The sequence below is a fragment of the Lathyrus oleraceus genome, chromosome 1 (assembly GCF_024323335.1).
Source record: "Lathyrus oleraceus cultivar Zhongwan6 chromosome 1, CAAS_Psat_ZW6_1.0, whole genome shotgun sequence".
Taxonomy (NCBI): Eukaryota; Viridiplantae; Streptophyta; class Magnoliopsida; order Fabales; family Fabaceae; genus Lathyrus; species Lathyrus oleraceus.
The window spans coordinates 328,455,946-328,466,728 of NC_066579.1; the positions used below are offsets into that span (position 1 = coordinate 328,455,946).

The following is a 10,783-nucleotide window of genomic DNA, read 5'->3' on the forward strand; positions in this document are numbered from 1 at the left end:
TCGGATTCCCCAACACCTTCTCTTGGATAGTTTTGTCATCACGAAGATGATTTTTTTGTTGCAAAATATCTTGATTTCTGCTTTTCCGCCAAGCGGGCTTCAATGAGGACTTCTTGCTTTTGGAGGAAAGTCCATTTCAAACTTGCTTTAGATTACAATGATCTAGGAAATGTCCCACGTCTTGTGAACCAGATGCATTATTGTAAACCAACAAAAATTCCTTTTATACTTTCAAAATCAAAACAAATTAAAGTTTTCAAAGGCTTTGTCGTTTCCACTATTTAAATGTTTTTATCTTATCAAAAATAAAAAGCGACATTAAGCAGAAAAACAGAAATAATTGGTAAAGTAATGTTCAACTGAACAATTTTATTTGATGAGAAGAATAACTCATACATGGGGTTCATGAAGATGTAAACCCCTCTAAGAGGAGTTTACAGAGAAAGAAAGCAAGTAAATGGCAACAAAATTTTAACTGATTTTCCAACGAAATACAACTTTGCTACTTTCCCCTATGTCCTTTAGTTCTCATTACTTTGCTTCTGGAGATGGTAATTGGACTATTTTCTTCCATCTGAGCTTTGTTGCAGTGTCGACTTATGTCGCTGTAGTATCATGCTTTTGGATATTCCCTAACTTTTGCGCGAACTGCTCCTTAAGAGTTTCAGTTCACCGGGAGATTTTACCCTTTTTTGCTTAAGTTGCCCTTTCTGGTTTTCGACTTACCGGGCTTAAATTTTTGTTTATCCCTAATTTTTGCCTGAGTCGCCCTTTCGGGTTTTCAACTCACCAGGATGCTCATTTTTTGCCTAAGTCGCCCTTTCGGGTTTTCAACTTAGCGAGCTTTTATTATCCATCTCTTTTTCTTTGGCATAATACTTTCTAACTGCATCAGAATTGACGGGGTGTGTCAATTCTTCTCCGTCCATTTTCGTGAGAGCTAAATCTCCACCAAAGAAAGCTTTCTTCACCACAAATGGTCCTTCATAGTTTGGAATCCACTTTCCACGTGAATCCTTCTGGAGGGAGATTATATTTTTCAAAACTAGTTCACCTACATTAAACTCTCAAGGTCGGACCTTCTTGTCAAATGCCCGCTTGAGTCTCCTCTGATATAACTGACCATGACACAATGCTGCCATCCTCTTTTCTTCGATTAGATTGAGCTGGTCAAACCTGGTTTGAATCCATTCTGCTTCTTCTAATTCTGTCTCCATCAAGACTCTCAACGAGGGGATCTCCACTTCTATCGGTAGCACAACCTCCATGCCATAGACTAATGAGAAAGGGGTTGCCCCTGTTGAAGTGCGAACAGTTGTTCGATATCCGTGCAAAGCAAAGGGTAGCATCTCATGGCAATCTTTATAAGTTTTCACCATCTTATGAATGATCTTCTTGATATTCTTGTTAGTTGCCTCTACAGCTCCGTTCATCTTTGGCCTATAAGGTGACGAGTTATGATGTTCAATCTTGAAATTCTCGCACAACTCCTTCATCATCTTATTATTTAGATTTGATCCATTATCAGTGATAATCTTGCTAGGAGTTCCGTAGCGACAAATTATCTCTTTCTTGATAAACTGAGTGACGACTTGCTTTGTCACATTGGCATAAGAAGCTGCTTCTACCCACTTAGTGAAGTAGTCAATGGCAACCAGAATGAACCGATGTCCATTTGCAGCTTTAGGCTCAATCATACCAATCATGTCTATGCCCCACATTGAGAATGGCCATGGAGCTGATAAAACATTTAGAGGAGTAGGTGGCACGTGCACCTTGTCAGCATGAATTTGGCACTTGTGGCATTTCCTGGCATAGTGGTAACAATCTGTTTCCATTGTCAACCAATAGTAACCAGATCTAAGGATTTTCTTTGCCATTGCATGTCCGTTTTCATGAATGCCGAAAGAACCTTCGTGGATTTCTTTGATGAGTAGGTCAGCTTCGTGTCTATCCACGCATCTGAGCAGAACTAAATCAAAGTTTCTTTTGTATAGAACACCACCACTTAGGAAGAAATTGGCTGATAACTTTCTTAAGGTCTTTTTGTCTGTGATGGATACATCATTTGGATACTTATGCTTCTCAAGATATCATTTGATGTCATAAAACCAAGGCTCGCCATCTGTTTCTGCTTCAACTGCTAAGCAATGTGCTGGCTCGTCTAGACGTTGAATTGTAATAGCAGGTGATTCGTTAGCCCACTTGACCTTGAACATAGATGACAGAGTAGCCAAGGCATCAGCTAGTTGATTCTCCTCCCTAGTAATATGATGGAAATTAATCTCATCGAAGTAGGGGATTAGCTTCATGACATGCTCTCGGTATGGGATTAAATTGGGATGGCGGGTCTCCCAATATCCTTTGATTTGATAGATGACAAGTGCCGAGTCTCCATACACCTCAAGAATCTTGACTCTTAGGTCAATAGCTGCTTCGATTCCCAAGATACATGCTTCATACTCCGCCATATTATTGGTGCATTTGAAACATAACCTTGCTGTGAAGGGAAGATGAAAGTCCGTTAGAGAAGTTATAACAGCCCCAATTCCGTTACCCAATGCATTTGAGGCACCATCGAACACGAGCGTCCACCGCGATCCTGGTTTGGGTCCTTCTTCCGGGCTTGGAATCTCATAGTCTCTTATGTACATGACATCTTCATCTGGGAAGTCGAGTCTCATCGATTGATAGTCCTCCACTGGCTGGTGCGCAAGGTACTCTGATAACAGACTACCCTTAATGGCCTTCTGAGTTACATACTGAATGTCATATTCTGATAACAACATTTTCCAGCGAGCGATTCTTCAAGTTAATCCAGGTTTCTCGAAGATGTACTTGATGGGATCCATCTTGGATATTAACATTGTTGTATGACAAATCATATACTGTCTCAGACGACGAGCAGCCCATGCTAATGCACAACAAGTCTTTTCTAGCATGGAGTACCTGATTTCACATTCTGTAAACTTCTTGCTCAAGTAGTAGATAACATGCTCTTTTCTACCCGTCTCATCATGTTTCCCCAGTACACATCCCATGGATTCATCGAGTACTGTCAAATACATAATGAGAGGCCTTCCTGGAACTGGGGGCACTAAGATTGGCGGTTCTTGCAGATACTGTTTGATTTTATCAAATGCGCTCTGGAAATCATCGTTCCACCTAACGACTTGATCTTTTCTTAACAAATTGAATATTGGCTCACAAGTGGCTGTCAAATGCGAGATGAATCTGGAAATATAGTTCAATCTGCCCAAGAAACCACGAACTTGCTTCTTTGTCCGAGGTGCTGGCATCTCTTGAATAGCTTTGACTTTGTCAGGATCAACTTCTATGCCTCTCTAGCTCACAATGAATCCTAGAAGCTTTCCAGATTTGACTCCAAAAGTCCATTTAGCAGGGTTTAAGCGCAATTTGTATTTCCTCAATCTTACAAACAACTTCTTCAGATGAATAACATGCTCCTCTTCTGTCTGAGACTTGGCAATCATGTCATCCATATAGACTTCAATCTCCTTATGTATCATATCATGGAAAAGAGTCACCATGGCCCTTTGATAGGTTGCCCTAGCATTTTTCAGGCCGAAAGGCATTACCTTATAACAGAAAGTGCCCCATGGTGTAATGAAAGTTGTTTTCTCCATATCTTCGGGAGACATTTTAATCTGATTATATCCTGAGAATCCATCCATGAAGGAGAATACAGAGAACTGAGCTGTGTTATCTACCAATACATCAATGTGAGGTAACGGAAAATCATCTTTGGGACTAGCTCTATTCAGGTCTATGTAGTCTACACACATTCAAACTTTTCCGTCTTTCTTTGGAACTGGCACAATATTAGCAATCCACTATGGGTAAGTTGCAACAGCTAGAAAACCTGCATCAAACTGCTTCTTGACCTCTTCTCTGATCTTGACAGCCATGTCTGGTCGAGTTCTTCTCAACTTCTACTTGATGGGCGGGCATTCCAGCTTCAACGGTAGCTTATGCACAACTATGTTGGTGTCGAGTCCTGGCATATCCTGATATGACCGAGCAAACACATCCACATATTCATGTAGTAGCTTGACTAGTTCCTCCTTCACACTTTTTTTCAAAGCAGTTCCGACCTTGACTTACTTTCTATCCTCCTCAGTCCCCAGATTAATCACATCCATTGGTTCCTGATGAGGTTGAATCATCTTTTCCTCTTGTTTCAAAAGTCTGGTCAACTCTTCTAGAAGTTCACAGTCTTCCTTACCATCCTCTTCAACTTGGTTAATCGGGAGGTCGAAGTCATAGGGAATTATAGCATTGTCGTGTTCAATGGATCCAGTTATTAATGATCTGCATGGAAATGATTTTTCTTTTTAGCGGAAGATTTTGAAAAATGAAAGTGATGTGAAATCAAAATTGCCATTTTTTAATTTTGTTGTTTATTTGTTTGTAAAAAAAAGAAGATGAAAGACAAGGATCTCAAAAAATGTGCTTTGTATTGATGATAAGGCTTAAATATTAACACAAAATGGGCCCTACAAAGCTATCCACATGCCTTGGGCGTGGCATTGGATGTTTTTAGAAAATAGTAAATTACTTTGAAAAAGAAACTATATCCAGAACATCTGTTGCCTTCCAGTTAGTGAGAGCGGCATCCGGAGGTCCACGAAACACCATCTTGGACAAATCTGGATCTTCATCTTCAAGAGCATTCACTTGATCATCACTTCGGAAACTAGCTTTGGAGAATATTTCTTGGATGCTAGGAACCTTCCCCTGATGTATCTTCTGATCTTTGAAAAGTTCAAAAGACGGCTGATATCCTAATCCACACTTGTCTTTCTTCTCTGGAAATTCAATCATTGTGCCCCAACTTCCAGGGCAACCAGCTTCAATTGCAGCTTTCACACTCTTCCACGAGGTCATGACCCCCTTGGGTTCTTCAACAAGTTTCGGCTTAGTCTGGACCACATTGACCACTTCAAGGGCTTGGAGAGGAGTTTCAACAATGTCTTCACCTACTTCAATGTATCTGAAAGAAGTCAAATGGCTGACGAAAATATCTTCCTCTCCGGATACTGATACCAGCTTACTAGAAGTGACAAACTTCAGCTTCTGGTGAAGTGTCGAGGTGACAACTCCAGCAGCATGAATCCAAGGTCTACCTAACAGACAGCTATAGGCAGGCCTAATATCCATTACCTGGAAGGTAATACGGAAAGTTTGAGGGCCAATCAGGATTGGGAGGTCAATCTCCCCAATAACTATTCGCTTAGACCCATCAAAGCTTTCACTATCAAAGCATTGGGTCTCATCTGTACCCCTTCAATATTCAATTGTGCCAGGGTAGTCTTAGGTAACACGTTCAAGGATTAACCTGTATCTACCAGTACTCGAGCCAAAGTGACATTTGTACACTGAATGGAGATACGAAGCGCCATATTATGTTCTCGCCCATTAGGGGGTAAATCATCATCAGTGAACATCAAACAACTACTAGCATTAAGATTAGCAACCACATTATCAAACTGAATAACACTGATGTCTTATGCCACATAAGCTTTGTTCAAGAACTTCAATAGAGCTGTCCTATGAGCCTCAGAACTCATAAGTAGAGAAATAATGGATACTTTTGAAGGAGTTTGGTTGAGCTGATCTACGACCTTGTAATCACTCTTCTTGATGATCTTCAAGAATTCTCTATCCTCTTCAGCAGTCACCGCTTTCTTAGATGAGCCTTCTTCTGCTTATGAGGATTCACCTCTTTCCCCTTCGTTGGTTCAACTGTTGGTGCACTTTCTTTGTTTGGGATCACTTCAGGAGCGAAAAACCTTCCACTTCGAGTCACACCATTAGCTCCAGCGATGTTAGTCACATCTGGCTCTTTCAAGATTACTGGTTTGTTACCCACATAAACTACATGCTCATAGTTCCAAGGCACTACTTTGGTACTGTTAAATGAGAATGGAGCGGGAACATAAATAACCATGGGCTCAATCTTCTTCACTGGCTCTAGGTCAACATTTCTCTGATAAGGGACCACAAAAGGCTTGGGAAGCCTCTCTTGATCAAACACAGGCACAATCACAACAACGTCCTCATCAATCTTTGCTCTAGTGAACTGAATAACCCGTTGATCCATCAAATGTTGAAGATAAATTTTGAATTCACCACACTGATCAGGGTTGGACGAACACACCACACAATTATCATGTACTTCATTCATCAATTATGCTTCCATCAATCTAGCATGGACCATTGTTAAAAGAGTCTTCAACTTGAACACATCCTTTATCAATCCATCATCACTTGAACTTTCTATAGCATTGACACCTGAACTATCATGTTTAGGCAAAGGATTGTTCCCCACATTTGGAACATCAGCAAAAGACAATATTTTCTGATCTATCAACTCTTGGACCCGAAGCTTGAACACCTTGCAATTCTGTGTTGTATGACCCTCTGAATTAGCATGAAATGCACATCTAGCATTCTCATCATACCAAGGCTTATACGGCTTCGGCATTGGAGGTAATGCCCTTGGCACGACAGTCCCATTCTGAATTAGATACGGTAGCAATTGAGTGTAAGTCATTGGGATATGAGTGGTATTCACATTATTGTATTGTTGATATGGCCTCTGTTGATTTGGTCGTTACTGCTGAACTGGACGAGGTTGATTATTCTATTGATTTCTCTGTTGATGTTGAGGTGGAGGATCCTGGAACTAAGGTTGTGGAGCTTGATATTGAGGAACTGGAACTTGATAGTGAGGTACCGGAGCTGGAATAGGAACATGAGCAATTGGACGGTAAGGCATGGTTGGATATTGAGCAGCCGCTACGTAAGGGTACTGATAATAAGGCATAGAAGCAGGAGCCTTGTATGGTGCCCTCCCCCCTGAGAAGAAATGGCACTAGTCTCACCCTCCTTCCTCTTGAATCCGTTGAAAGGCTTCTTCAAGATTGGTTGACTGCTGGAACCTCCCTGGATTTTACCATTTTTCAGTCCTTCTTCTACTCTTTCTCCCACAATCACCATGTCAGAAAATCCTGTGGACACACTACTGATCAATCTTTCATAAAATTGGCCCTACAAGGTACCCATGAAAATTTCAATCAATTCATGATCAACCAATGGAGGGTGCACCCTTGCAGCCAATTCTCTTCAGCGTTGTGCGTATTCTTTAAAAGATTCATTGTCTTTCTAGGCCATACTCTAAAGCTGAGTACGATTTGGTGCCATGTCAGTATTATATTTGTATTGCTTTGCAAATGCTTCAGCTAACTCATCCCAAGTGTGGATGTTGTTACACTCCAACTGCATGTACCAATCCAAAGATGCCCCAGTTAGACTGTCCTGAAAGCAATGGATCATCAGCTTATCATCTCTGGCATAGGCAGCCATTTTTCTGCAATACATTTTCAAGTGTATGTTAGGACATGTGAGACCTTTGTATTTTTCAAATTCAGGCGCTTTGAATTTTGGAGGAATCACCACGTCTGGGACCAGACACATCTCCAAGGCACTCAATCGGGTTGAGTTATGTCCTTCCAAGATTCTTAGATTTTCGGCCAGAGCACGGCACATCAAGATAGCCTCAGAATCTTGGGCAGCAGTAGGGATGACCATTGGAGTAGCTCCATTGTAATTCTGCATTTCAAACTCGTTCTGGAGCTCCTAATCAGTGCGGGGAATGACCACTTGATTGACTATCGGAGGTCCTTGTGCAGCGACTCCATCAGCTACTCCAGAAGTATGCGCAGGTGGAGGAACATGAGTTCTTTCAGGCGGTGGAACAAAACCTGGAGGAAGACCGTAGATAATGGGATTTGGAATAGGAACTAAAGGTCCTGACTGAAGAGCAACCCCTTGAACTAGAGCATCGTTCCTTGCAGCAGCGGCAACACGAGTTTCTTCTTCCCTTCTAGCCAGAGCTTGTATAGCCTCAAAGATCTGCTCAATCTTGCTTTTGACAGAGTCCATCTCCTCTCTGAAGGAAGCTTGTTCTTCTCGAACTACATCCATGATTCTTCTTGTGTTGGAGCGGGTAGCGTATGCACGTTGAGGAATCAGATTGAACTACTGGAGACGAGGAAAAAATGAAATGAATTTTTATTTTGAGAAATGAAAAGCATGATGCATACTTTGATGCACGTGGCTATAAAAAATGTCTTTTATGCTTATGTTCAATTTTATTTTCAGGGAACCGTGTTAGATTCCTTGTTATTTAGCAAGCACTCAAAGAGATCACGGGGAATAAAACAAGAATGGAACCAAACTTTTTGTACAAAAGAAACTCAAAATCCTTCATTCATTCAATTCAAAACAGAGTACAAGGATTGAGTACAAAATATTCTTTCAAACATAAAGGAAAGTACAAAACAACAGGGTTAGACTGTAGGCTTCTGTTTGTTGAGCTCTTCCAACTCTCTTTTGAACCTTTTCATCATGTCTTCACAAAGATAAATAAATTCAGTCACTGAAAGAGGGATGTTGTCATTGTCTATGTCTTCCAGAGCACATCTTAGCATCAAAGGCACATTCTTAGCCATGCCATTACAGAAGTCTATCAAACTGGAAAACTTGTCTCGATACTCATTTCTTTGTTCATGTAAAAACTGGATGGTTTCCTCGCAGGCTGCCAAACTAGCATTCACATTTTCCCTTGCGTTCATCCAATCTTCACCTTCTCATAGCAAAGAGTCATGTCGGCCTCTCCAGTATCGTTCCCACTCATTAGCATTTTCAACCTCCTAGCACTTTCCTTTCCACATTTCAGGTGTAACCTGAGTAGCAGCCAAAGCACTCTCTTTACTATGGTGTTCTCGTTCTTCCCTTTCTTTTGATTCACAAAGTGAAACACTGAGGTTGGCTATCTCAGCCTCAAGCGTCTCTCTTATCTCCTTCTTTTGTTTTGTGGCGAGCTTCCACCATTTCTATTTCTCACGACAATCCCTCTCATCCTCTTTCAGTTGGCTTTTGACGGTATTGAAGCAGCTGTCAGCCTGATCTAACCCCTGTTTGACTCTTTTTCTCTTATATTCCTCCTTATCATGCCTTTCCACATTTTCTTGAAGCTGTGTTTTCTTCCGCCCAAGCTCCCACTTATGATTATCCCTTTCTTCAGTAATCCGGAGAAGGTTCAACCGTAGCTCTTCATTCTCTTTTTCCAAACTTTGGATGACAACTTTGAGCTCTTTAGCTTCCTCCATAGTGATGTGAGTAGGTTCTGGAGGGTTTGTATGCATTGGAGGCTCATAAGGGTATGGTAGTTTGTCTTGAGAAGCTCTGGCTTGGACCCAACTTGTATATGGCCCTCTAGCTATACAATTCTTCTTTCCACGCTCCCTTTTTCCTTCTCTACGAACTTTAGTCCAGGCACTACCTATCCTATTCACCAGATCAAAGTTGCTCACTCCTTCTCCCAGCAAGAAACCTTCTAACAACTTGTCTTCTGGTTTATCATCCATAGGAAACCCAAGTTGCCGCATAGCAAGCTCAGGATTGTAATTGATGCAACCTCGAGTTCCTATGAGTGGCACATTATGGAAGTTGCCACATTTGACGATTATGTCCACATCATCATAAACACGAGAGTACCAGGCGATGTCATTGGCAGTGAGAGACATGATGTTTTGAGACCACTTGAAGTTATCCTTGTTCTGAACAAAAGACCCTTCGCTTGGTAAGTGAGATAAGAACCATTTATACAGTAAAGGAGCGCAACATTGGATCATCCCCCCTTCTTCTCATTTCTCCAATGGATAGAGTGATAAACATATGCAAGCAAGGTGGGAATGGGATTCGTGAGCAAGAAAATGCGTATAGCAGCCATGTTCATGAAGTTATCAATGTTCGGGAACAAGACAATCCCATAGAGTATCAAGGCTAACACAACATTGAAAGCGACCCAATCTTCTTTACTTTTGAAATCTGAAGCTTTTCCCACTAAGAACTTCAAAGTGAAGCCCAAATTGTCTCCTTTTGGCGCAAGATTAGCTTTCACTTCCGCTTTATCTAGATGTATAGATGAACCTATTTATTGATGTGTCGGAAATTCCCCTAGACCGGTGTAAGGGACTTCATCCTTGATACCAATGTCTGCAATATGTGAGAACTCTTCTAGTGTTGGCGCCAACTGGAAGTCATGGAATGTGAAACACCGTAAGGGAGGATCATATAATTGTGCCAAAGTTAAAATGGCCCAAGCATCCACCTCGGTGTTCATGATAGTCAACATGTCACCATACTCAACATAAAAGTTGTTCCTTCTGATTTTTTTCACATCTGAGATCAACCCCTTAATCAATCCTAGCTTTGGATTCCTGAACTTGAATGAATAAGTACTTTTTTGATTGCTACCCATGTCTTCTGAATGCCTGCAATCAAACGAGTCTTTAGGTCCCTTGAAAATATGCACATGTCATATGTGTTATGATTATGAAATGTTTTATGTTTATGTATGTACAGTTGGGTAGGTGATCATTGGAACATTCTGATTAATTACTTCATGGAGGAAAGGTTCCAGGAATAGGAAAACCAAACAGGTAGGCTCTAGGGTTTAAAAGGTTCCTATAGTCATGGACCCAATTCAAGAATATTATCGTCAGAATGACTAATCGTAATACACTAATATCTTTAAAAGGATCTATTCTAGGTGAGGTCTTTGTATTAACCCAACGAGTCCTAAGTCCCATAGGTCAATACTACACAACCATCGACTCCACGGTTCTAGACACGGCTCCCAGAGTCATGGATCACACCTGACAATATTATCGTCAGAACGACTACTCGTAAA

The 10,783-nt window shown here is 41.1% G+C and overlaps 2 protein-coding genes across 2 annotated transcripts; both read right to left on the bottom strand.

Annotated features, from left to right (window-relative positions):
• Positions 1 to 2,093: 2,093 nt before the first annotated feature.
• Positions 2,094 to 2,654, bottom strand: LOC127105103 (uncharacterized). Its single transcript, XM_051042272.1, has one exon. It carries the CDS (start codon positions 2,652 to 2,654, stop codon positions 2,094 to 2,096), a length of 561 nt encoding a protein of 186 aa, XP_050898229.1.
• Positions 2,655 to 8,921: 6,267 nt separating this feature from the next.
• On the bottom strand, positions 8,922 to 9,614 carry LOC127105114 (uncharacterized). The gene has a single exon (XM_051042283.1). The coding sequence runs from the start codon at positions 9,612 to 9,614 to the stop codon at positions 8,922 to 8,924; it is 693 nt and encodes a 230-aa protein (XP_050898240.1).
• Between the last annotated feature and the right edge of the window lie 1,169 nt (positions 9,615 to 10,783).